This window comes from Alternaria conjuncta, assembly GCF_024043145.1.
Source record: "Alternaria conjuncta strain BMP 0040 chromosome Unknown scaffold_8, whole genome shotgun sequence".
NCBI classification, from domain to species: domain Eukaryota; kingdom Fungi; phylum Ascomycota; class Dothideomycetes; order Pleosporales; family Pleosporaceae; genus Alternaria; species Alternaria conjuncta.
The window spans coordinates 664,716-690,009 of NW_026250097.1; the positions used below are offsets into that span (position 1 = coordinate 664,716).

General features: G+C 53.3%; 12 protein-coding genes across 12 annotated transcripts; 5 read left to right on the forward strand and 7 right to left on the reverse strand.

Moving 5' to 3' along the window:
- Positions 1–63: 63 nt before the first annotated feature.
- Positions 64–954, reverse strand: J4E85_006018 (uncharacterized protein; the record flags this gene model as incomplete). Its single annotated transcript, XM_051470259.1, has 1 exon — positions 64–954. One exon carries the CDS (start codon positions 952–954, stop codon positions 64–66), a length of 891 nt encoding a protein of 296 aa, XP_051325747.1.
- A 669-nt stretch (positions 955–1,623) lies between these two features.
- J4E85_006019 (uncharacterized protein) lies at positions 1,624–2,716 on the reverse strand (the record flags this gene model as incomplete). Its single annotated transcript, XM_051470260.1, has 5 exons — positions 1,624–2,125; positions 2,176–2,323; positions 2,372–2,503; positions 2,560–2,580; positions 2,632–2,716. The coding sequence occupies 5 exons, from the start codon at positions 2,714–2,716 to the stop codon at positions 1,624–1,626; spliced, it is 888 nt and encodes a 295-aa protein (XP_051325748.1).
- Positions 2,717–3,127: 411 nt separating this feature from the next.
- Positions 3,128–4,280, forward strand: J4E85_006020 (uncharacterized protein; the record flags this gene model as incomplete). Its single annotated transcript, XM_051470261.1, has 5 exons — positions 3,128–3,311; positions 3,361–3,476; positions 3,527–4,006; positions 4,056–4,203; positions 4,258–4,280. 5 exons carry the CDS (start codon positions 3,128–3,130, stop codon positions 4,278–4,280), a joined length of 951 nt encoding a protein of 316 aa, XP_051325749.1.
- Positions 4,281–5,101: 821 nt separating this feature from the next.
- J4E85_006021 (uncharacterized protein) lies at positions 5,102–5,796 on the forward strand (the record flags this gene model as incomplete). Its single annotated transcript, XM_051470262.1, is given in 2 exon segments — positions 5,102–5,752; positions 5,767–5,796. 2 exon segments carry the CDS (start codon positions 5,102–5,104, stop codon positions 5,794–5,796), a joined length of 681 nt encoding a protein of 226 aa, XP_051325750.1.
- A 556-nt stretch (positions 5,797–6,352) lies between these two features.
- J4E85_006022 (uncharacterized protein) lies at positions 6,353–7,492 on the reverse strand (the record flags this gene model as incomplete). The annotated part of the gene is made up of 4 exons (XM_051470263.1): positions 6,353–6,604; positions 6,684–6,894; positions 7,033–7,318; positions 7,369–7,492. The coding sequence occupies 4 exons, from the start codon at positions 7,490–7,492 to the stop codon at positions 6,353–6,355; spliced, it is 873 nt and encodes a 290-aa protein (XP_051325751.1).
- Positions 7,493–8,165: 673 nt separating this feature from the next.
- On the reverse strand, positions 8,166–10,019 carry J4E85_006023 (uncharacterized protein; the record flags this gene model as incomplete). The annotated part of the gene is made up of 2 exons (XM_051470264.1): positions 8,166–8,409; positions 8,458–10,019. The coding sequence occupies 2 exons, from the start codon at positions 10,017–10,019 to the stop codon at positions 8,166–8,168; spliced, it is 1,806 nt and encodes a 601-aa protein (XP_051325752.1).
- A 1,311-nt stretch (positions 10,020–11,330) lies between these two features.
- Positions 11,331–12,985, reverse strand: NOP56 (snoRNP complex protein nop56; the record flags this gene model as incomplete). Its single annotated transcript, XM_051470265.1, has 3 exons — positions 11,331–12,277; positions 12,334–12,434; positions 12,486–12,985. The coding sequence occupies 3 exons, from the start codon at positions 12,983–12,985 to the stop codon at positions 11,331–11,333; spliced, it is 1,548 nt and encodes a 515-aa protein (XP_051325753.1).
- A 280-nt stretch (positions 12,986–13,265) lies between these two features.
- CCT6 (T-complex protein 1 subunit zeta) lies at positions 13,266–15,373 on the forward strand (the record flags this gene model as incomplete). The annotated part of the gene is made up of 11 exons (XM_051470266.1): positions 13,266–13,307; positions 13,354–13,407; positions 13,458–13,498; positions 13,546–13,567; positions 13,616–13,657; positions 13,707–13,727; positions 13,775–13,948; positions 13,999–14,694; positions 14,744–15,047; positions 15,098–15,288; positions 15,338–15,373. The coding sequence occupies 11 exons, from the start codon at positions 13,266–13,268 to the stop codon at positions 15,371–15,373; spliced, it is 1,623 nt and encodes a 540-aa protein (XP_051325754.1).
- Positions 15,374–16,226: 853 nt separating this feature from the next.
- J4E85_006026 (uncharacterized protein) lies at positions 16,227–19,139 on the forward strand (the record flags this gene model as incomplete). The annotated part of the gene is made up of 2 exons (XM_051470267.1): positions 16,227–18,790; positions 18,845–19,139. 2 exons carry the CDS (start codon positions 16,227–16,229, stop codon positions 19,137–19,139), a joined length of 2,859 nt encoding a protein of 952 aa, XP_051325755.1.
- A 424-nt stretch (positions 19,140–19,563) lies between these two features.
- J4E85_006027 (uncharacterized protein) lies at positions 19,564–20,266 on the reverse strand (the record flags this gene model as incomplete). The annotated part of the gene is made up of 2 exons (XM_051470268.1): positions 19,564–20,005; positions 20,214–20,266. The coding sequence occupies 2 exons, from the start codon at positions 20,264–20,266 to the stop codon at positions 19,564–19,566; spliced, it is 495 nt and encodes a 164-aa protein (XP_051325756.1).
- A 1,163-nt stretch (positions 20,267–21,429) lies between these two features.
- Positions 21,430–21,984, forward strand: J4E85_006028 (uncharacterized protein; the record flags this gene model as incomplete). The annotated part of the gene is made up of 3 exons (XM_051470269.1): positions 21,430–21,437; positions 21,487–21,845; positions 21,899–21,984. The coding sequence occupies 3 exons, from the start codon at positions 21,430–21,432 to the stop codon at positions 21,982–21,984; spliced, it is 453 nt and encodes a 150-aa protein (XP_051325757.1).
- Positions 21,985–22,634: 650 nt separating this feature from the next.
- On the reverse strand, positions 22,635–24,417 carry J4E85_006029 (uncharacterized protein; the record flags this gene model as incomplete). Its single annotated transcript, XM_051470270.1, has 5 exons — positions 22,635–22,910; positions 22,961–23,356; positions 23,404–23,996; positions 24,056–24,215; positions 24,268–24,417. The coding sequence occupies 5 exons, from the start codon at positions 24,415–24,417 to the stop codon at positions 22,635–22,637; spliced, it is 1,575 nt and encodes a 524-aa protein (XP_051325758.1).
- Positions 24,418–25,294: the final 877 nt, after the last annotated feature.

Below are 25,294 nucleotides of genomic sequence, written 5' to 3' on the forward strand. Positions count from 1 at the left end.
CTACAAACCATCGTTTGACCAAGTCCCCAGCCTTCCACCGTCAGTCAGTCTCAAATCTCTCACTTATCCACACAGATTGCTCCGCTGCCCAGCATTCCAGCGCCGCGTCGCCTCTTTCATCTGCCCATCAGTCCAGGGCCCGTACCTCTTGTGGTCCCCATGTGGCTGATATCCCGCCTGATGACTCTCATCCACCCTACTTGCTGCACCCTCCAAAGCCATGGTCCACCAAAAGCCCCCTTCTGCCATTCTACTACCATACAGCTTCCATAGTCCAGGCATATGCACCACATCTTGCACACAGTAATCCTTGATTGCTTGGCTCAACGGTCTCTCTTCAAAGACCGCATATCTGCCACCTCGCTCGGGAGCGAAGAGCCTGACACCAGCCTCTTTAATGGCGCTACAGACTTGCCTCTGCATCGGCGTTATATTCAGGCGTGAGGCATTGTAGTCGATGGCTTTGCCCAAGCCCAGGAGGTGTTCACGGGAGCCGCGGGTAGTAGTTGCTAGCTCCATGAGTTGGATGTCGTGGATGCAGGAGAGGGAGATGGCGTAGTGGGAGAAGAGGGCGTCGGAGTCGTTGCGTACATCGAAGAAGACTTTGGGGATTGCTGTCGATTCCAAGATAGACTTCAGAGTTATGGTAGACTTTCCGGTGTCTTCACTGAGGTTTGTTGTGCTCGGCACAGTATTAAGCGCCGCAGTCACGCTTGATGTTGCTGCAGTGGCAGGCGTTGAGAATGCGCGAGCGCCCAGGGTATGGATGTCGATGAGATACACAGTCTCCTTGGGTAGTACATACAAGGTTAATAGAGCGATCGAACCATTCCTGCTGAGCTTCGCGCCTTCCAGATCGATGTACAGACTTGGTGGGGATACTGGCAGGTCGTCGAACGTTGCTAGTATGAGAGAGAGCTCTTCTGGAGTTGATATGAATACGACTGGAGGCATGATTGTGATGCGTTGGTACCGTATGTGGTTGTTATAATATTCAAGGAATGCTGTACATTTATATCAGACAGAGAGTGATTGTTTGATGATTCTGGACACGGCGATACCGAAGAAGAAGAGACGAGTAGGTGCGGGCCATGAAAGACTTATGAAGAAGGCAGCACGCCGTACTTTCCGATTCGCAGACTGCACCTAGTATTGCCTGAACATGCCTTCTGTAATGTGGTTCGACAAGATATACCGTCGTGTAAGCGGTGCTAGCCTTTTCAGAAACCGGTGAAGTTCCTGCATATCTCAACGAAACAAGGTGCCACGAAACCCAATAACTACTGACGCGGAAGTCCCATGTTTATCGATTCAGCCTTGGTCCACTTTCCATTGGATCATGGCAGTCGATATGCAAGTGACAGGAGCCCAATATGGAAAAGATGCTCTGACTCGTTCTCACCAGGCAAGATCAACTCATGTTGGGTTAGAACCTATATTGTCATTTGAATGCATTACATGTCCTGAAGTGGTGGCGCTTGGGCAATCCGGAGGAGGGGAAGCGAGGAATGCAGACAAGCCAATGAGATCCAGACCAATGGTGTAACACAGTCGCAAATGGATGTAGAACACCAGGCGAACGGATAATGCACTCGCTACTGGCTCTAGATATATGCGGGAAATTTATATGTAACGTCCCTGGGGATCAAACTTGTCCATGAGCTCCATGGACTTTTCGTACATGGTGAAGACGATACCACCACTGAGGATCAGCCGACCCAACCTTGGAAGTGCTCCTGACCAGAAGGTGAAGAGCCCCTCATCTCTGAAGATCTTGGCCACGCAGTCAAAGCTGTTCTTGTAGGAGCTCCGTGCTTCTATTGACTGCATGCGTGTCTTGACTGTGTCGATGGGCATCGTAGTGTAGACGGTTATTATGCCTGCGAGTCCTCCGAGTCCGAATGTGCTGAAGGCACCGAGCTTCTCTCCTGGGGTGACGTATGACTGCGCTAGCTGCTTGAGCGATGTGTAACTGGAGAAGCGAACGGCCGAGTTGGCTGCTTGACGTGCAGTCGTGGGTAGGAAGCCCTGGAAGAAGCCGCGAATGCCTTTTTCTTGTGCGATTATTCTTGATCCGTGCAGGAAGCCTCGCATGCGTGGGTTTGCCGACTTGCGGTCGTCAATACTAGGCGGATGAGTCAGTGAAGGTACATGAATGCGACCAAGGCTGCTTACAGTTGGGTTTTGATACTCTCGAACGGAGTCACAGCTAATAGCGACTCTGTAGCTCCTGCACCGAAACCAGCTATGACTGTCGCTGGGCCGGAGACTTTGCCTTCAGCGTCTGCCAGCATATTCCTGTACATGTCGAATGCGACAAACCCTGCGTGAAGCGTCAGACAGTCGCCTTCCCATTATTTCCACGACGTACTTATGCCCGCCTTCAGAGAGTTGCCGATGATCAAGGTTGTGCATCCAGCGTACCACTGCTTGCCGAACGGCGGCCATGGCAGCTTCTTTCCATCAGGTAATCTCCGGTTGAGTTGGGATCGTGTCTTTGCGACTATGTTGGGGTCAGGTTCGACTTGGTCATGTAAGCGGATACGATGCGGTGCGTACACTCAGCGGGGTATGTGATTGCTGGTCCAGGGTCAGTCATGAATCAGATTACGATCCGGGCGCATGCTTTACAAATCTCTACGGCACCTGCAGTTGCACCTGCCAGGATTGAGCGCATTGCGCTTGGCTTCTTCTTCTCGGTCGTTGCGGTCGCCATGACGTTTCAAGTCGAGCAGCCTCCGGTGGTGATAGGAGTAGGTTTGTACGCGCAGCAATTGCGCGGGAAAGTTTTGGCGTGTCTACGTCGCGTGCGGTAATAGGAATTCGGGGCAGTGACGTAGTATTGGTCTTGCACTCGAAACCAATCTAGATTCTTTGAAAAACAACAGGAACCACAGTTTGAGGAATCTCGACGCGCCAATGTGAACTAGATTTCCCCAGGTTCACAAAATACTGAATCAACAAGACGGCCGAGGACGGAGGTGAGCAGCGGGCCCGCATTTCGGCGCCAAGCATCCCGCTTGACATCAGCCCGCCTGCGCTTGGGCCATCGAAAAGTTACGCTTTCGAGAGCCATCTATCGCATCGCCATCTTGAAGTTCCATTCCAGTCACACGTTTAGTCCACCATGATGTCCCTACGCAACATCGCCCGCAGCGTCCCGCGGTCTGCTGCTCGTTTCTCCACCAAAGCTGTCCGCCCGCAGTCGTCGCTGCGACAGACGTCAGCTTTCCAGCCAGCATGGGCTGCCCCAATTCCCCGCCTCACAGCTTCTTTCCACATGTCAGCGGCGCGGAGGCAAGACAGCGGTAGTACGCATAGGATACATTGCAGTGAGAGAACGCGGCTAACGCGATTTAGTCAATGAAGAGCTCGTCGCGAAGATCCAGAGCGAGATCTCCATGGAGGAGGGCATGAAGGAAGACGAGGACCTCTCTGCCAACATCAAGGAGTACCTTGAGAACAGCCCTTTCGAGGTAAGACCCTGCATAACCATTGCTACTGGCCGAATGCTTACAGCCATTAGATTGAGGACAAGGCAGGCAACCAGGAAGTCGTCCTTACCCGCACATACAACGACGAGAAGATCCGAATCACCTTCACCACCGCCGACCTCAACAACAACCAGCCCAGCGATGAGCTTACTGAGGACAATGCCATGTACGACGATGCCGACATGGATGTGCAGTCTGGCGGCGCCAACACCAAGGGCGCCATCAACCAAGGCACCACACAAGACGGAAACATTCGCGTAGCTCCCGAGGACCGTGTTTCTCCCGCTGATCGCGAGGAACTTGAGGACGACTACGAGGATGATGGCCAACAGCAGGGCTTCCCCGCTCACGCTAGCATTCGCATCGAGCGTCCCGGCAAGGGTGCTCTCGCTATCGAGGCCACCGCCCAGGACGGCGACTTCCTCATCGAGGACCTCTACTACTTCCCTACCGCCGATCTGGCTGACCCCGCCACTGCCGAGAAGGACTGGTCAAGACGCGCTCTCTACACTGTATGTGCAAAGGCTGCATGTAAATCGTAACAAATCTAACTTCTAACAGGGCCCTCCTTTCAACAACCTAGACGAGGACCTCCAGATCCTCCTTGAGAAGTACCTTGAGGAGCGTGGCATCAACACCCGTCTTGCCCTGTTCATCCCCGACTACATTGACCACAAGGAGCAGAAGGAGTACATTCAGTGGCTCAACAGTAAGTTGCGCTTACATTTCTCAGTTTCAGTGTCAGGAGCTAACAGACCACCAGACATCAAGAACTTCGTTGCCTAAGCTCAAACCGAATCGAACGGGATCGTCAACGTCTGAAACCCGACTCGGACAATCCAAAATGACGCTTTGCCGGTGCTTTTACGAAGTAATAAAAGTCTCTCATGTATAAACATATAACGCATCTCAATAGTTGAGCTACCCGGGGCGTTAGCGGAAGTGTAAAATAGTTGGTGAGATTGTCCCTCATACATCGTTCTCTGACATGTGCAACACTATCTTGCAAGCAATCATCAGATCGCGAAAGGGACGATCGGAGTACCAGGCAGCTCGAGGCACCAACCTCATATGGGTTGTCTGGGTCCTTAATCTACGAGAACCACGACTTAGGTATCATCGAATGCCAAACAAACGCATATAGCGCTTTTCCACTCATCACTGTTCGAGTTATTCTCTCTGTCCGATGGCTTATCGTGTCGTTTGATCGTTCTGTTTCATTCCAAAGGTCCGTGTCGAGACAAAGACCCGGTTACGGCGCGGCGTTTGCTGGGCCAACAACAAAGCCACCGTTCGTCATCCGCGCATGCACACAAGGTGATTGTTCACTCAATGAAGTTCCGCAAAGAAGTTTGTTCGTTGTCACTGCCGTGGGTGCGGTCAAGGATACATTTCGAAACAACGTTTCGTGACTCTGAATGACGGTCTGCTTGTGATGACTGTATCCCCCTCTTCAAAGCTCGAGGATACTGCTAACCCATACCAAATCTCCGCCAAATTTCTCCAACTTTAAACAGAGAGTCGATCGATACTAGCTTGCGCGTTTGACGGACCACGATCGATAATCCTGCAAGGGAGTAGGGTCTTGCACGACGGACTCACAAGCCATGACGCGCAATACCAGCCCACGCAGTGTTGGTAACGACCCCAGTCGCATTCCATTTCCAAACCTCCCACCGCCATACACATTCAAAGGCAGTCGACCTACACAACGAGGCAACTCAAGTTCGTACCTGACCAGAGCGAACGTTTCCGACTTCACCACTACCAGCACAATCCTCGTCGGCCCTCAACTCACACCATTTCAGATCCAAACCAGCCTCCTCACATCGAAATCTTCCTATTTCCGCGCCGCGCTCACAGGACGCTTTGCAGAATCCCAAAACAACAGCATAACACTCGACGATGTCGCAGTCGACGACTTCCAACTCCTCGTCACCTGGCTCTACGAGCAAGCAGTACCGATCCCCTACAAAGACCGAAAACCAGCATACTATACCCTCCTACACGTCTACGCCCTAGCCGACCGACTAGGACTCGAAGGCGCGAGAAACGCCATCATAGACACAATAAGCGACCTTGCCGACGAAACGAACAGCGTGCTAACACCCTCCGATACACGTATCCTATACGAAGACATCCGCGAATCGGCGCCTATCCGTACGCTCGTGCTAGATCTCTTTGCTTTCAAGAAGACAGATCGATTGCTGGAATTGCATGCGGGACAGTGGCATGCAGAGTTCCTCCGCGATCTGACTGTGCATCTGAAAAGGCCTTGTGCGCAGGCTATGCAGCGGCATAGATTGCGCATGTGGTGTCCCATGTCCTGGCACACGACTCGCGGATGTGACTACTGTGGAGTTGTACTACTGCCTAGGTGCGGAGCGGTGGCTTGTGACGATTGCTGTGTGGCGTTTTGTACGGCTTGTGTTCAGGGAGGTGTTGCGATGGCGCGGTGGGAAGTTGGGAGGTTTGAGGTTGTGGAAGAGGAGGGGACGGATGGAGAAGAGAAGAGTGGGAAGAAGGTGAAGAAGTGGGAGGCTTGTAAGCCTTGGAGGGGCGCGAGGTGTGCCCTCTATCATGAACATGCTGAGACAGAGAGGTGTGGGGATATCTTCTTGGGACGGTGACGGGTTTGGTGGACATAGATGGGACTGTTGTTATTTGGGTATCATATCGCAATCTCGCACTTCCTTGACCGAGCTCGCTCTTTTCCAACGCCAATTAAGATGCTCCCCAATAGCGCTTGAACACATTCTCTTTCTCCGGGCCTGATATCGTCTCAGAGGACATTACGAAAGACTAAAACCTCCTCATGACCGAAAATATCGCCAAACGCCTCAAGTCATGACAGATGTCTACTTGCCACCTTGAGAGCTACTAAGTCTCGTGGACCGACGCCTTGATGCCTCCCCAGTTCCCCTTATATAGCTGCCAGTTTGTAGTGACTCAATCGTAGGCGACGCCTTGATTGGCCTGGCCGCCGACTTCTGTCTCTTGACTTTCTGTGCGACGCCGCGAGTTGTAGGCTTCTGTGGTGATTCCTCATCGGTGCCTTGTTCGAGCTTTTCGTCGATAACTAGGTTCGCAAAAGTTCTCGCCTTTAACACCTGTAGCTTATGTCAGTCCCGGTTCCAGTGACATGTAATGATAGAGGGTCTCGGCCCAGAAAGCCTCTTGTCTACTTACGGGTTTGCCGACATCCCACTCTGATATGTCCGAAGGACAGTCCGACAACTCCGAAGGCGAGAAGAACGTGCGTGGGTCCGGTTTGGTTGCTTTCAAAGGCGTGACGAATTTGATCTTCAGTTTTGTTGGCGACCTTTCAACGGGATTGAGGTGTTCGGGTATACCGCACACGCCGCAGCACTCTTCCAGAGTCAAGTGTACCTTCTTTGATCTGTTGTTCAAGTTAGCTTATCTGCGCTGGCTGTGAGCCTAGGATGGTGTCAAAAGGCGCGACAGTGGAGTTTTGTCCCTCATGTAGGCTCCTAGCTGCGTGGATTCAATGTTTGACGTGCTTTAGTATGGTACATACCTGCTTTCGATCAACGCACTCTCCATTTTGCCAATGAGATGATCTCTATCAGCATGATCACGAAATAGCTCATCACGTCGTAAAGTGATAACGCCACCCGCGCTCTTGACATTTGATGCGAACGTGAAGATTTCGGGGTCCTCTTCCATTCTCTCGGTTTCGTATTCTCCATCGTGGGTCTTCTCTTCCACAACACTGGCCTCTTCATCGTCGTCGCTCAAGCACAGCGGTGGCAAGGGCGTGGGAGCACGAGCATCAGGGTCGTAGCAGTCGAATTTGCGATAGACTGGATTGGTCAGTCGTGGAAGTATTCGCGAGGCGGTACACCGCACTTACCTCCGGCGTCATCGGTGAAGCCTTCTGAATCCCATTTGTACGTCCCATCGTAGAACTTGCGTGAGTGCTCGCTGAGGGCTACGTCGACGGGTAGAGGAGTGTAGTAAGCTGCCAGGCCGACCATGATACTTTACTGATCACCTGTTGTATTGAGCGGAATGCCTTCTGTGTATAGACTGAGTAACAGTTGTGCAATAAAGATGAGATACCGGAGCTGGCTGGGACCACGAACGGGGAGGTAGTGATTTTTGTGAGCGTGGTGTGCAAGATGGTATACACGAGCGTGACCTAGAAGTGCTTGAGGTAAGAGCAGCTGGACAGAAGGCAGGAGCCGCACTCACCGCTGAAGGTCAAACAAACGCAGCGAGCCCTCACTGAGAGAGTGCGGCGCCCAAGATGCGGTTAGAGCTTTAGATTTCTGTCCGCGCATGTCTTATGCCCGAATCACTCTTGACAACGATCCCACAGAGAGAACCTAACAAACAGCAATAGAAAGTAATCCAGATTTTGGAGTAATAGTTCTATGGTCTTGAAAACGACTATGAACCGTCGTGAGAATAACGCCGGCTAAAGTAATGCCTACACGAACGCCCTCCGACTTGATGACCTGCTGGCTGGGTGGCTATTGCTGTGTCGACTGAGCCATCTGCCTAGCCAACGGTATCTTACAGATAACTAAACAATACAGGAAATCGAACACGAAATGGAAGCCCATGCTGGGGTTCCTGATGCGAATGAGAGCCAAAGTGACACACCCGACCGTACTCAGGGTTGACCGTTGGGCGAAGGCCGGTGTGCTACATGGCGCTAGCTTGGCCGGCGTGAGTAGACATGTTGGTCAGGGTTTTGGCCATAGACTCTCGAGCTGCCTTCTCCTGTTCCATTTGTGCACGATCAGCCTTAGTAACGCGGGGCTTGCGGACAGTAGAACCACCACGAGAACCTGGACCACCTCCACGCCCTCTACCACGACCTGACGCGTCGCCTCGTACGGTGCCGCCACGCCCACGTCCTCGTCCACGTCGAACGGTGCCATCGGCCCTACTCAGTGTTAGCTTAGTCCGGTCTGAAGTTGTGGTGGTTACGTACCTCTCCACAGTTGGCTTCTCCTCGGTGACGAGTGGGCCACTGTAGACAAAGAAACCGTCTTTCGCCATGAGCGCTTGCTGTTCCCAAGCCAGCTCAGTATCATCGATGAAGTCGTCCTCCTTATCGTAGTCTTCTTGCTTGCGCTTGCGTCGCTTCTTGCCTCCGTTCTCCTTGGCCGATGTCTCATCGTCCATGCCGCCCATCTCGACGTTGCTTTCGTTTTCCGATAAGTCGACAGACTGGTCGTCATTTGAGCCCCCACCTGCTGCCCGCTCAAGTGCTGCACCTGCTGCCGTAATCTGACGCTGGCGCTCTTTCCGTGCGGCAATGCGAGGATGTAGAGCAGCGAAGCCGTACTTCCTCTCGACTTCTTGCGCGAAGTTAATGGTGACGTTTTCGCGTCCCTTCAAGTCGAAAGTGAGGTAGATGTTAGTGCCTTGGGTCTCAGAACTGCCGTTGGCGTTGGCAACAGGACCGAATGGCGTTCCTGACAAGAGGCCGCTACCGGAAGGCAGCGGTGGTGGGGCCTCTTTCTGGCGGACGGTTTTGGCGGGTGGAGTGGGAGCATTGGATTGTGAGAGGGTACCGGAGTTTGTGGAATTTTCTTTTGCCATTGGGACGGATGCTGGCTTACTGGGCTCGGTGTCAATATCCATGGGAGTTGGGCCTGATGATGCAGTGGGATAAGGCTGAGGCTGGTTCGGAAGAGATGTTTGCGGTTGCTGTTGTTGGAGTTGAGGTGAGTAGTCTTGAGAAGGAAGGACCGACGCTGGTCGCGTGGAGAAGGCGGCAGGTGACACGGGTGCGGATGTGATTGATGCCTGTTGCTGAAGCTTGGCAGGATGTGAATAGAAGGAGTTGCTGGCAGACGGCGGGTCAATGAGACTTGTGATGGAAGGTGACGCACTCGCACGGTGGTTGATCGGGGGTGAAACAGGCGGCGGAGGCGCGCTTGCTGGAGGCTGCGGCTTTGACTCAAATGTGTCGCCCCGGATAGGATCATATCTTTGGCCTGAACTAGATGGCCGTGGTGTGGATGGCGCAACGCTGATATGGGAGAGATTTGGGTTACTGTGGAGAGTCGGCTCGGGATTGCTCAACACACGGGTTGGCTGCGCGACTGCAGGCGGCTGCTCGGCTTGCAAAACAGGGACGGATTCACTGGGCCCAGTCTGTGGTATGGGTGATAGCTGCACAGGCGGTTTCTCGTCGACGACCTGTGCGGCTGGTTGTGCCTGTGCCTCGAGCGATGCCTTTGTCCTCCTCTTCCGTGGCGCAGGCGCGGCATTTGGGTCCTTGGGCTCCGACTTACGGGGCTTTCTCGTCTTCTTTTCTGGCTCTGGTGCACTTGGGTCTTTGGCCTTTGGTTTCGGACCTGGCTTCTTGCGTGGCTGGCCGTTCGCAGTAAGGCCGCGTGGAGCTGGCGATGCATTTGCAGGGGTTGGCGTGCTAGTTCCAACACCAACACCACCTGCAGCTGCGCGGACAGTTGCTGTCGGAGTGCCCTCAGGCGAGTGCGGGGGCGAGCTTAGACTGCCCGGCGAAGATGCATCGTCGGCCATGGCGCCGAACACTAGGTCGATACAATCCCCAGAAGGGCACCGGGGCGTTTCTAGTGCAGACGACAGCAGAAAAGGTCGAGATAATTCCCCGATGTGAGCAGCGGAGGCGCGCAGGCAGATTCAGGGCGCTGGTGCTGGCTGAGCGCGTGTGTAGACTCAACACCAGAAAAAGCGTGGATAGCAGACTACTGCAATGGCTTGCGAGAACACCAAAGTCGAGGTGCAGCCGAGAGCCGGCGCGGGAGATGTCTAAAGAGCGTCTGATGCACGGCAAGGAACACCAAGTTTCGATCCCTAACGAGAGTTTGATGGCAGCCGCCGCCGCAAGAGCTGTATCGATGGAAAGGTAGTTGCAGCGTTAGAAAATTGTACAGGAAAGAGAGAGAACAATAGAGGAAGAGAAAGTGCGAAAGACGGCCTCCGTCGTGCTCGGGGGGTTCAGGGCTTCAAGTAGGCATTCGAGCGATTTGGGACAGCAGCGGGCCAAAGCTTGGGTTACGACGAGCCCTAGAACAGAAAAACAGTTTACGCCAGAGCAGCGACGAGTCCGGGGCTGCCCACTGTGAATGAACCCTGGGTCTATGCCGGCTGCTGTGTCGGGTCTGAGGCGTATCAAACATGACATATTGACACTTCCATGGCCGCCGCCACGGCCTGTACGTGCAGCAACAACCCCTTTGCCGCACCGTCCTGCGTCGACGCTGCTGCGATGCCTAGTTGCCTCTCTTCGTCTCGTAACAAGCAAACAAATCGTGGTCCATCTCTTCCATTGCACCGTGAACATGCGACGTACAAAGAGGCGCATTAGCCGCTGCCTGACGTTGATTGCCCTGCGTATCGGCGGATCGCCACAAAGAGCACCTGCGTCTATTGGGGACGACTTCTGCTCTCTGACAGTGATGCGCAAACATTTGCAGCTTATGCCGTCGTTCACCACGTAGTATTCTATAGATGGTCGTTCTACACGGCTGTCCTGCAGTTCGGTTGCATGTGGCTGATGTGCCGATCTCTTGCAGGGGTCCCTCATAGGTCGGCCTCTCAGGAACGCCTCACCCTGGTCGGCTCTAGATACGCGAACGCTGCCGGCATCACGTTAGGCTCAAAATATAGAAGAATCATGCTTTTGTAACTTTCATGACAGCTCGAGATATACAGAGCCGTCCACCATTCGTGAACGGCGTGTGGAGACTCATAGCCCAGATCCAATCCTCTCCACTAGTACAGAAATCAACTCCAGAAACACCGACACATCATAAAACGCCGATACAGAATGCGCGAAGGGTATGAGTACAGCTGCGCAAGGGCAGATCATCACGCCTTGCTCTTCTTCTTCTTCTTCTTTTCGCCATCCTCCTCATCCCCGGCCTTTCGCTTCTTCTCCTTCTTGGACTTCTTCTCAGAAACCTCGTCGTCGCCCGACTTCTTGGACTTCTTCTTGTCCTTCTTCTCCTTGCGCACAGCCTGCTCAGTGGCAGCTGCGGTGACACCATCAGCCATCTCAACATCCTCGGTAGCAGTTGCGGTGGGGTCTTCAATGCCAATGTCAGCCAGAACCGAGTTCATGGCAGCTTGCATGACCGCCGCGTTCTTAGCAGGAGGGGCACCGGATGCGTAAAATTCAATGCGCTCATCGACCTGGCGCTTGAGAGCTTCACCGAACTTGGATGTTGGGGTTTCAGAGAAGTTGTCGATTCTGGAGGCGATAGAGCACTTGTTGGCAAGGAAACGCGAGATCCTTCCCTTTGATTTCTGACCAGTGCGGCCGATGAACGAACTGTGGTAGATCAGACCGTACTTGGGGGTGTTTCCCTTGGTCTTGAGAGCTCTGAAAAGAGCCTTCTCGGCACCGAGAATCTGAACGGTACTGGCAGGGTATTTCGAAAGGTTGGTCAAAGAACCAGCCTTGGAGATAAGACGCGCACCGACGGTGTCACCGATCAGGGCAGCCAGGTTAGGAGCAACCTGGTTCATGCGGCTTCCAAGGTAGTTGCTCAGCTGCTTGCGGTAGGCAGCTAGAGAAGCAGTTCTCTTTGCGAAAGCCATAACAATCTCCATGTCAGCTGCAGACAGATCGCGACCCATGGAGGTTCTCGCAGCGTTGATGATTGCTTGCGCAACACTCTCGTCGTCATCGACGACAGCAGCGAGCTCGTGGAGGTCCTCATCGCTCAAGCGCGACTTGTCGCCAATCTGCAAGACGACCTTGGCATATTGTTCGTTGCTGTTGACAATCTTGGCGAGCTCGGGGAAGTGCCAGCCTGAAGAAGTACCAGATTAGCAGCTGTTCCAAGTCTTCAGACATGGAGGAAAATACCATAGTTCTCCCTCAGCCTCATGCAGAAGGTGTTGAGATCCTTGTCGATCTGGTCGAGCGTTGCGATCGCCTGGATGATGTGGTTGTCCTGCTTCTGAACGCTGCACTGCGAGTCAGTATACACGTCGCGCGCATTTCAACTTGAGACATACCTGAACTTGACCTTTCCTCGGGAGTAGGCGTGTCCCAGACCAAGGATGGAACGGTCAATGTCACCCGGCTGAAGCTTCTTGATCAGCTTTCCGCTGTGCTGGCGCAGGCCACGGAGCAGATCAGAGACGACTTCAGAGGTGTCGCTGGTTTCGCAGGCGAGGTGGGGGAAGGCAGACTTGATGCTACCCGCCAAGTTCCTCTCGCTCACTCCGAGAGTGATGGTCTTCTTCTTTCCAGCCTTGGGGAGGTTCGTCTCGAGTGTGGCCCGCAGGAAGTCGGACATGATGCCTTCTGAGACATCGTTGATCTCAGAGAGCGCATCCTGGGTTCCCTGGAATGGCGCAAGGCCGACGAGCTCTACCGTCTTTCCGAATTTATCAAGGTCTTGCACGGCCTTCTGCACTTCGGCGAGGCGGCTGCCAATGGTGTCGGGCTGGAGGATGACCTTGAAGACGGCATAGCCGACGGGGCTTTCGTGTAGCAGATAATCTACACTCATCGTGGCGTTAGCTGGTGGCGCGCGGATATTGCGATTTTCGTGCGCGACGGGCTGGGAGGTTCGGCTGTGGGAGGTGGTCGGTCGCGATGGAAGGTCGCAGCTTCCAATTGAACTTTTTTGCGTTCGGGGTCCGAGCTCCAACGACGCTAGCAGGCCGCCCGCTCAGAATTCAATGTTCAGAGAAGAGGGACGCGACAGGCACGCGGAAACTGCATCTTGCCCCGCCACACACTTTGCTTGATTACTGCACTGTTCGATACCCGCATAGATTCTGTTCACCATGTCGGCCGCACAACTTCTCAACCCCAAGGCCGAGTCGAGGGTACGCCGCTTCTTCGCAGCGCAGAGACACCGCTAACAAGACACAGAGGCGCGGGGAAGCTCTCCGTGTAAACATCTCGGCTGGTGAGGGCCTGCAGCAGGTATGGAATGTCCAGAGTAAAGATATGAGCCCGTCTGACTCTGGTATTAGGTGCTTGCATCCAACCTGGGACCCCGCGGCACACTGAAGATGTGAGCATCAACAATCAATCTTTCAGGCAGGAGACTAATAAGTACAGGCTTGTAGATGGCGCCGGAGGAGTAGGACCACCCGAACGATACATATGGCACGTCTGACCATCTCTCTAGATCAAGCTCACAAAAGATGGAAGCGTTCTGCTCAAAGAAATGGTATGAGACCGCCCTGCAACAGTATCTGCAAAAGCTAACCGCATTCCAGCAAATCCAAAATCCCACTGCCGTACGTTCTACCCCATAACTTATCGGATCGCGACTCAAACAAGCCAGGTTATGATTGCACGAGCCGCAACAGCGCAGGACGAGATCACAGGCGATGGAACAACATCGGTGGTACTGTTGGTTGGAGAGCTGCTGAAGCAGGCTGATCGCTACATCGCCGAGGGTCTCCACCCACGAGTGATAGCAGATGGTTACGACATCGCGAAGACGGAGTCACTGAAGGTACAGACATTGGAAAGCTGGCTCAGTGACGATTAGCTGACCATGTACAGTTCCTTGATGAGTTCAAGCTCACCAAAGAAGTCGACCGCGAACTTCTCCTCTCTGTCGCGAGAACGTCGCTATCCACCAAGATCAACAGCTCGCTCGCTGAACAATTGACTCCCGACATCGTCGACGCCGTCCTTGCCATCTACCAAGCGCCCGCGAAGCCCGATCTGCACATGGTTGAGATCATGACCATGCAACATCGCACCGCCGCAGACACACAGCTCATCCGAGGTCTTGCTCTGGATCACGGCGCAAGGCATCCGGATATGGCCAAGAGGGTGGAGAACGCATACATCCTGACTCTCAACGTCAGCTTAGAGTATGAAAAGTCTGAAATCAACTCTGGCTTCTACTACTCGAGCGCAGAACAGCGGGAGAAGCTCGTCGAGAGTGAGCGACGCTTCGTGGACGAGAAGCTGAGGAAGATTGTTGAGCTCAAGAAGGAAGTCTGCGGAGACGACCCTAAGAAGGGCTTCGTGATAATAAACCAGAAGGGTATTGACCCGCTCAGCTTGGACGTCCTTGTCAAGAACGGAATCTTCGCACTGAGGAGGGCGAAGAGGAGGAACATGGAGCGTCTCCAGTTGGTTTGCGGCGGTACGTCACAAAACAGCGTAGACGACATGACACCCGACGTCCTCGGATGGGCAGGTCTGGTTTACGAACACCAGCTGGGTGAGGAGAAGTACACATTCATCGTAAGTGGACCTGGTAGTTTCAGACGAGGCATCTACTTACAGCAAACAGGAAGATGTCAAGGAGCCAAAGTCCGTCACTTTACTCATCAAGGGCCCAAATACGCACACTATCGCTCAGATCAAGGACGCCGTTCGCGACGGTTTGAGGAGTGTGTACAACATGATCGTCGACGGAAGCGTCGTACCAGGCGGAGGTGCTTTCCAAGTTGCATGCGCGGCTCATCTTGAGAGCGAGCAATTCAAGAAGACGGTCAAGGGTAAAGCAAAGTGGGGTGTCTCAGCTTTTGCGGACGCTCTGCTTGTCATTCCCAAGACCCTGGCAGCCAACTCAGGTCACGATATTCAAGACTCACGTAAGTAACGTGTTGCCTCCCTTCGTCGAACTGTACTTACTAGGTGACAGTGGCTGCACTACAAGACGAGCATGCTGAAGGCAATGTTGTTGGTCTGAACCTCGCAACCGGAGAAGCCATGGACCCTACCCAAGAAGGTGTCTACGATTCGTTCCGAGTTCTGCGTAACGCCATAGCGTCTGCCACCGGTATCGCATCAAACTTGCTGCTATGCGACGAGATGCTGAAGGCACGACAAATGGTGAGTAGAAGCACGTGCTATGCGATGGCTGAAGCTAATTGATGAACAGGGACGACAACCTGGACCTGGCGGCGAGGATCAATAATCACGTTGCATTATCTCTGGACGATCAGATACGCCACCGCAGCATTCTTGCCGGCGCACCGTTCTAGCCACATAGAAGCTCAGAAAAAGCGGACAGCTGGAGGAAAGGCTACATCGTGGGTCACAACTTGATCCGCGCGGGTGTTGCATGCCGACTGTCTAAATAGATTAAAATAATACGACCACGTCACATGGCCAAACTAGCTCTGTGGAGAGTGACTGTGTTTTATTTTCTGCTTTCTTCTTCAGAGTCAAGACTTGCTACTTGTCAAGTCTTCGCGTAAAGAGACTTCGTTCACGAGGGAGGGATGGGTTCTGCACGCTGAAACACGTGTAAAGATTCCCACCTGGGCAATACTGGACCCCTATCCGGCCATGCCGACCAGGGTGATTTAAGCTTAAATTTAGCGTTCGGCTAGGACGGATGCTGCTCTGGTGCGGGGGCATGGCCTCGGTAGCGCAGGGCATCGTGAAGCTGGGAGAGTGCCGAATGGGCAGCGACAGCAATGGATACGTGTCTTGTGAGAAGACATGTCCCAAGACTCCTTGTACTGTACTTGCATGTCTACATATTCTGAATCAGCGATGCACTTGGCATGCGAAAGATCTACAACAGACCCATCAATAGATCTCCAGGGCGTGCATGCCAAGCCTGTTGGAAACAAGACGGCCAAAACAGCCACTGTCGTTCACTCGCTGGCTGGTAGCTCGAACTCTTGCTTCCTTCCCCCTCGTTCGCGCTCCGATGGCAGTGACAACGTAGTCATACCATACGCTCCTTCCACACTCATTCCCTATCCGGCGACGCAGCGCAACCGATACCCGCATTTCGATTCCACACACTCCCTCGGGCCATGTTTCGATATCGACGTTACCGCGCCTTTTTAGTCTTCGCTGTCATTGCTGTACTAGCGCTATACAAATTTGGGGGCTCGACCGCAGCATGGAGAGAAGCCGCATCGAATGCGGTTGGGGCAGCCGGCCTGAAGGGCGACGCTGAGGAGGCTCCGCAGGCGGACACGAAGCCGCGCCCTGCTGTGGCGCACGAGACGAGGAGTCTGAAGCTGGATGTGCCCGCTGCCAGCACGTCGCATTCGCTTCAGACGCCACCTCCCGTGAAGACTCCGGCTGCATCGTCGACATTGAGCCCTGCTGTCACAGAGCAGCAGCAGAAGCCCTCTATCCCTACACCCATCCGACCGCAGCCTCACGGCCAGCCCGCTATCGCGAACCCTGCATTAGAACCATCATCGATCATCGATGCGATCCACTGGACGAAGCTTCCGGAGCATTTCCCCGTAGCCCCCGAATCGCTCATCAAGCTGCCATCGGGCACGCCCAAAACCATACCAAAGATACAAGCCAAATTCAAGGAGGAAGATGACATAACCAAGGTTGACAGGATTGCAAAGCTGGATAAGATCAGAAGTGTGGCAAAGAAGTCATGGGAAGGATACAAGGCGAACGCCTGGCTCCACGATGAGCTACGGCCACAGTCGGGCACTTTCAGAGATCCTTTCGCACACTGGGGCGCAACGCTGGTCGACGCCTTGGATACTTTGTGGATCATGGGACTGAAAGACGAGTTCGAAGAGGCAGTCAAAGCGGTGGACAAGATCGATTTCACTACCACCCCACGCGCAGATATTCCCTTGTTCGAGACGACAATTCGCTATCTCGGTGGGCTGCTGGCTGCCTACGACTTGAGCGAAAAGAAGTACAAGAACCTGCTAAGCAAGGCAGTGGAGCTTGCCGAAATTCTCATCAGCGCCTTTGACACACCGAACCGCATGCCAGAGACATACTATTATTGGAGACCCGATTTTGCATCTCAACAGCACCGTGCCAGTTCACACGTTGTTCTTGCCGAGATAGGCTCCCTCTCTATGGAATTCACCCGACTTGCGCAGCTTACGGGTGAGCACAAATACTACGATGCTATTGCGCGCATCACGGATCATCTCGAAGAATTCCAAGGCAAAACTCAACTCCCCGGGATGTGGCCTACATACCTGGACGCTTCCGGGTGTGGGAGACAATACATCGATTTGCCCCCTCAAGAGCCTCTCAAAGCTCCAGCAGATTACCTACATGATCAGCTATCGACCCAGGCCGATCCGGCTACGCCTTCTCCCACGGAGGAACTATCTCCGGACGGCAAGAAGTACGTGCCTTTGGATTTGCCAGAGCCAGTCATGCTTGCGTCAGACGATTCCCCAGTCGACTCGGGCGCAAAGGAAGAGTCTATAGTCCCTGGAACGGCCGGGAAGGCGCAAATCAAGAACTGGGACAGTAGTCCGGTGGAAAGGCGACAGCTTGATGTCGATGGATCTGAGCCACCAGAGGGGGCGCTCAATGCCCAGGGGCCCACTTCGACCTCATCTGCCTCCAGCACCAGGCCGACACCCCCAGAGTGCATACCCCAAGGATTCACATCGAGCTCCAGCTATGGCCGCGAAGAGTTCACGCTTGGCGGCATGTCAGACTCTACATACGAATATCTACCAAAACAGTACTTGCTCCTCGGTGGTCAGATCGAGAAGTACCGGTCCATGTACGAACAGTCGATGGACGTTGTCAAGAAGCACTTGCTTTTCCGACCGATGCTTCCGAAAGGGGAAGACGTTCTCTTCTCCGGCAAATTGAATGTCCCGTCTCATATTGACGATGCTAAAATGGGTGACCTTACCGCTGAAAACGCGCATCTCACCTGTTTTGCTGGCGGTATGTTTGGCATGGGCGCAAAGCTATTTGATCGCCCCGATGATCTCGAGATCGCGAAGAAGTTGACAGAGGGCTGCGTCTGGAGTTATAGCATGACACCAACCGGCATCATGCCGGAGTCGTTCGAGGTCGCCCCTTGTGAGGACAGGAAGGACTGTGCATGGAATGAGACTGCTTATTGGGAGTACATCGACCCACGGTATGAGTCTCGAATGGAGAGTTACAAAGAACAGCGCAAAGTATACGAGTCGCAGATCCACTCTGCTTCATCGTGGTACGAAGCACAACTGGCTGCTATGACCGCACTACCTACACCTACCTTAGCTGCTGCAGTTGAAGCCAAGGCCACGTCTACCATGGTATTCGCTGATACGCTAGATAAGCGTCAACTCGCCGGGCTAGTGGATGATGTGGAAATTGCACACATGCCGTCTGCTTCTGCGAGCGCCCTACAAGATCACGAATCGGTTATGGGTGGGGAGTCTGAGGAAGGCGAGGGTCCGCCAACCAAAGTTCAACCTGCACTGAACATTGCGGAACTTGCGCCGCAGCCTGATCTGACTTTGCCAAACTTCCCATACGTCTACTCGCCGCAGCCAGTCCTGGACCACAAAGACTTCGTCCAAAACAGGATTCAAGAGGGTCGTTTACCGCCCGGCGTTACAACGATCGGGTCAAAGAGTTACATTCTCCGGTAAGTCTCTGACTCCCAAAATGTATCTGAGCTTGATATCTAACATCTTTCTAGCCCCGAAGCGATAGAGTCCGTCTGGTACATGTACCGCATAACCGGCGATCGTCACTGGCGCGACGCAGGTTGGCGCATGTTCCTTGCCATTGAGCAACACACGACCACTGAGTACGGTAACTCGGCCATTGACGACGTTACCAAGCTAGTGCCCGAACTCAGCGACGAGATGGAGAGTTTCTGGTTAGCGGAGACACTGAAGTACTTCTACCTGCTGTTTGCAGAGGAAGATGTGATTAGCTTGGATGATTGGGTATTGAATACCGAGGCACATCCTTTCAAACGACCTACATAGATGGTATGAGTAGCTTTGGATAACTGTCCAATGTTTCTGTATGGAGTTTGAGGAGTTGGTATCATCGTGACTGCAATGGACAGTCTTCATCAAGATACGTTATCTTCAAGTTTCGCAACATAACCTGTGAGCCGAGTGCAGTAACGTTGCTACTATACAGCAGCCTAAAATAAGGACCGAGGGCAACTCAAATGACATCGTAAATTCTTGGACGACATACTGACACGCATTGTATCTTACACTTGGGAGTAGCAGGCAATAGAGGAGTGTAAACTAAAAGGCGAGGTTCCGAAATCGTATCTGGACAGTACATAGGGCCAGCCCCAGCGTGATGAGAGTAGACAAACGGCTACCAAATTCTTCCTACCTGCGCTTCCTCTCCCGACTCATACTACCGGCTCTTGCAAAGTTATCTCCCGATATCTCAGCGCTTCTCACTGGCAGTAAGCTGAGAGTCGATTATATGCTGGGAATGTCGAGTAGCATCGTCGCCTGGAAGCTCGACCGGTGGGAGATCCACACTCTTCTTGTCACCGAGCTCCTGTGGTGCTATGTTCTTCGAGTCCATCTCATGTTTTGGGCCTTGGTGTGGCATTTCGGCCATTGCGCTCCTTCCATCAACCTCTCGTCGCTCGTCCGCGGGAGCTTCTTCCGGTGGTTGATCACGCTTTTTGTTCCGTCGTAGAAGTAGAAAGACGGCGGCAGCGATGAGAGCGAGTCCGCATACGCCGCCGACTACACCACCAGCTATAGCACCAGTGTTGCTCTTGCGAGGCTTGCTTGCTACACTAGGCGACGGCGTCGAAGACGGAGACGTCGATGGTGTCGCAGATGGCGTTGCAGAGCTCGACGACGACGATATTTCGCTAGGTGGTGTACACGAGTCGATGCTGTAATAGACGAAGGACGAATTGTGGCAATCCCCTATGCTCGTGAACTGGAGGACTGTCGACGAGCACGGTACGAATTCTTCGCTGTCGGCCCCGTAAATCGTAGCTAGTATGGTCAATGACTGAAACTCCTCGCAAAGTTCAGGACTTCGCTCTTACCACTGCAGCCTGGGTCTAGTCCGACGACTTGGAAGCTTCCGTATTTGCCTTGGTCCGCAAGCCTCGTGCAAGTACCATTGGGCTTGTTGCAAACGTTCAGTATGTCTCATGCAGCTCGTATAGTAAAACTTACATAGCCATTCTCCGCGTCGAGGCTCTGGAAGGCGTTTTTGCACTCGCTATCTGTGAACGTCGCAATTCTCGAGCTAGAGCCAACTTGAAGAAGAAAAGCGATAGGCACAAGGCTGAAGGTCATCAAAGACTTGAAGCTCGAATACGCCATGATGGTGCGAAGTGAAAAGGGCTTGCTTGATACGAGTGCCGCTGATGGCTTGCTTGAGTCCGGAAGCGTTGCAGCAGGAGAATCGAGAGGTGGGCGGAAGCATATTGCTCGTAAATGCGGCTCACTTGTCTGAATCCAGAAAGTTGCTCCATCTTCACAGGTCCAGTATGCGATAAGAAATGATCGCTGCAAAGAAATAAGCCAGCCTGATCACCCCTGTTGCTGACAGCCTATCGTAGTCCGGGGAAGCACACATACGTAGGCGAACAGCTAACCCGAGAGCTGAACTCGAGCCGTACAAGGCAGTTCTGTAGAGAGCATCCTGCATTCGGCGCTCAATCAGGATGCCGTGATACCGAACTAATGCGCCACCAACCCCATGAGAGGCTTGTTCATTGGCTCCCGCAGCGGTTGGCCCCGACACGGCACGCTCCCGGCTTTAGTCGACGTAGCCTTTCCCCCGCGGAGACGGTTCGCAGTAATTAATGTCATGTCATCTGTTCAGCTTCGTCAGCCTTATGCATGATGTGAGCAAACACATCGTGACGAAGCAGGCAACTTACGTGCAAGGCCGTGGAATACGAGCGGAAGAGCGATCTTGGACCCCCGACCCGCCATTCGTGTCTGGCATCGGATCGTCATTTTCTAATTGTAGGAAATGCGCCCTCATTTTATTCAGAGCCTCGTCCAAAAATGGATTTTGGTTGTCAGAACTAATGTCGAGGAGAGTAATGGCTATACAGCCTCTTCGTCAGGTCTCCACCGACATGTGGTGTGGGGAGGAGTATAAAGTCTGTCCGATCAGCTCGAGAGAGTCCTCACATCAATCCAAGGCTCACAGAGAGAATCATATCCAGACTAGCCATCATCATGCGCGCTTCAGTACTCGTTGCACTATCGTCCTTTAGTCTCGTGGCTTTCGGCTGCACCACAGTGACCAAGGTCACCCACACTTACTATGGGCATGTTAATAGGTGAAAACCCTGGCTACGTATTCCCAACTAACAGTGCTCAGGTACCCCGATAATGACCCTCCAGGTCCGGCGACTGCCTACGACTGCGGCCGTGGTTTCAAGGCTGGCGGTACGGGCACCTATGCCGACCCCCTGACCTTTGCCTCTGCCCCTGGCGAGTTCAACCAGTGTGAGATCATATACGATCCGTACACGAAAAAGTACTTGCGCTTCGAGGACTTCTGCGCTCAGTGCGACACCGACTGGAAAGCTAGCCCGCGCATCAACCACATCGATCTCTGGACTGGCAGTACCACTGTGAATGGTGGCCAGGAACAAATCCAGTGTGAGAACGATCTTACACCAGCAGAGAGGAGCCAGACTATCGTGAGACAGCCGAGGCAGGGTCTCCCAGTGGACAGTAAGTCGCGAACCATAGCGAGGCTCTGGGAAGAGGCTGACATGAAATATCAGCGACCAAACTGTACGTCAAAGGTGCCAGCCCGGCCTGCCGAACCAGCCACGTCTTCCCCAGTTACAACATTGGCGACTATTGCTAGGCCCCATAGAGTATTTTCCAGGGTCCAAGAGTTTCAGTGCGATTCGTCCGATGGACTCGGTAACTTCACAGTCGTTTCCGTATCATAGTGAATAGAAGAATGTCAATGAGCTTTCTGAAGTGGTGATCCGGATCTCTTGGCTGCAAAGCTTAATACATTGGCATGTCATCTTCGTGTTTGACCCTATGGACGTACCATGCTGCATTTCCTCTCGCTTGCGAAGTTCGTCAGCTTCAATCCGTTGGCAGGATAAAGAGAGGGACAGTACACGTCGCGACGCGTGTCTGTTTATCATTATCCGGACAGAGGGTGCACTTTTCTCTTGCACATGTATTTCGCAGACGTGTTTAAAGCAACGGTGTTGGTTGTAGTGGTAGTGATGCATGCCGAGGAACTGTGACGCCGCAATGGCGCGTTCCTGACCTCGGGAGGCAGCGCGATTACGTGGGCCTAGCCCCTCAGATGACGCGCTGGACACCGCGCTGCATCGTCGACTCAACCACAACGCACGAGCTCCAGTCTGGGAGCGTACGCGTCAACCCTTGTGAACCAGTCTTCTGATGGTTTCATCTGGTATGTACATGAAAAGATGAAGCTCCCGAGGTCGTCTAATCCCGGGAGAATCGCGTGTCCGCCTATGCAAACGCGACTCACTTCGCGGAGAACTGCGCAACCAATATCTTGTCCATGCTGAATTTTCTGATCATAAAGCTGACGATGAGCGCAGTAGCTGAGAGACCTGTGACCATGACGAAGACCGAATCGAACCCTCTCATGTACGAAGACAGAATGGCACTTTTCTGCGGAGAGTCCGCCATTTTGCGCAAGACAAAGATGTACTGCTCAGAGTCATGAGCGATCGACGTGGGCAGGCCTAGCTCTGAAAGCTTATCGGACATGGAGTTTGAAAAGACCGAGCCTGCGAGCTTGAAGGAGTCAGCATTGGGGAAGGAGATCGGATGAAGGCTCAACTTACGGCGACACCGATCGGCATACCCAGACTTCGGAGAAAGCCATACATGCTCGCGGCCATTGCTGCGTCTTCTGGCTTGGAAATAGCCTGAATGCCGACATTGAGACTTGTCAGTACCATACCCATGCCAATTCCTAAGACTGCAAGAAGCGCTGACGTGACAACAGTTGTTGAATCTACGTCGAGCATGACCTGCAACCCGCACGCAAGTGTCGTAACCATCCAGCCACCCCAAATTGCCCATCGGAATCGTCCAAGACGCGTCGTCAATATCGAAACAATGACGGAACTGGGAACCGTGAGGAGGACTACCGGTAGCATGTCGATACCCGCTTGGGTAGGATATCTCCCGCGAACACTCATATCGTAGAATGGCCAGTAGTACAAGGTCGTGAAGAGCTTGATATGTGAGCTTGTATCTGGGTCATCACTGGAAAGGAACTTACTAGTAGGCCATTGATCAGCGCGTTGTAAAAGGCGGCGATCGCGCTCCAGCTTCCGAACACTGCCAAAGGCAATAGGGTGTGCTCTTTTCTGTACCATTGCCACAGGAAGAACGCAACGATTCCTGTCATCCCCGCGATAATAGGTGCAAGAGTCGCAACTGAGTCCCAGGGATGCTGGATGCCGCCCCAAGAGATTCCAATCAACAAGCTCGTCATGCTGCCAATGAAGAGTACTGCGCCCAGCCAATCCACCCGCTTGAGCTTCTCCTGGAATGTGAGTTTCGCCACCGCGTCAAGGCGCACGAACAAGATCGCAACAGCGAAGCCGATAGCGCAGAATGGATAGTTGATGTGGAATGCCCATCGCCAGGATGCGCTTTCCACAAGCTTACCACCAACTACGGGTCCGATGATGGACCCTATGCTCCAGCATCCGAGAACCATCGCGAAGTATTTCGGGCGTTGTCTCAGCGGCACGATGTCGCAAAAGATGACTTGTGTTAACGTTATAATCCCACCACCACCAATTCCTTGGATGCATCTTCCTCCGAGCAGCTCAGTGAAATTGTCTGCGACCGAGCATAGTATCGTACCTGGATTGAAGAGGCATGATTAGCGACCATCCACGACACAAAATGGCATTCAGACTTACCGACTGTGAAGAAGAGGAGCGAGGTGATGAGGAGCTGTTGCCGGCCGAAGACAGCGGATATCGATGCGATGACCGGCTGGAAGATGGCAGAGGTGAGGAGGTACGATGTCCCCGTCCAGAACGCTTCAGCCGAAGTGCCATCAAGCTTTTGTGCTATTACCTGTGGAGTATGTCAGAACTTCCTTACGGCACGGAGTAAGAGGATGACTGACCGGTAGTACCGTGACTAGGATCGTGGCATCCAGCGCCACCATCAATGATATGAAGCTTAGACTGATCATGATTACCAGCTCCTTCTTTTGTGGCTTCCATACATCGGGCATCTGAGTCTCGCCTCTCCCTCCAAAGTTATCCAAGGACATATTGTCGGTCATCCACAGCGAGTGAGGAGATACTGGATCTTTGGCAGACGAGGCTGTAATGTCTCTCGAGAATTCTTGCCAATCTTTTAGTTCTAAAACAGTCAGTGGAAAGTCCTCGGAAGCTTGAGCTTTTGCTGAGGTGTGCCAAAGTCCCCCAGCATTGGACACTAGCGAACTTTATGGGCTGTGGACTCAGCCATCGACACCATAGCACTACGAAGCGCCATGCACACTACTGTACGGTGATATAAGAGGTCGGATGTACAGCCCTGCTGTGCGATATGCTTACCTGTGTTAAGCCTGATGTGGTCGTGTTTCCACGCACCACCAGGCTCGCTGTATTCATCGGTGGGCGTACTGCAGGAAGAGTCCCACTTGTCAAAGGTCGTCTCGTTCGGATGACTGCCGGCCGTCATTGGGGGCGAAATAGGAGGAACGAGGATTGGGCAAAAGACCACTTCTCTTGGGGACAGAGTAAGTGATAGGGTGGCCTCGGAGTCGATTGGGCAGTAAAGACCGGTGTCGATCTAGCTTCAGAAGTCGAACTCTGGTTGGGAGATTGGTTTACAGCGAGCGCCCGCTTCTATGGTCGAGGCTCACCTAAACACATATGCAGCTCCCGGATTGTAGTTGCGTAGTAGGCATTGAACATTGTGGCACTAATTCACGATGTCGTTGTTTTGCCTTCGCGCCCAGGCCGACCGCATGTCTGAACGAGCTCTCCCAAACCTACGGGAAAAAAACAACTTGGTCCCCTTAGGGTAACAACCGTGGCGTATCTTGACACGGGTGGTTGTTTTGATGATCGCTGCAAACGGCCAGCGCGATCCGGCTTCTACGTTGACACGTGCTCTGAGCCAGTCGAGGCCCGACTTCG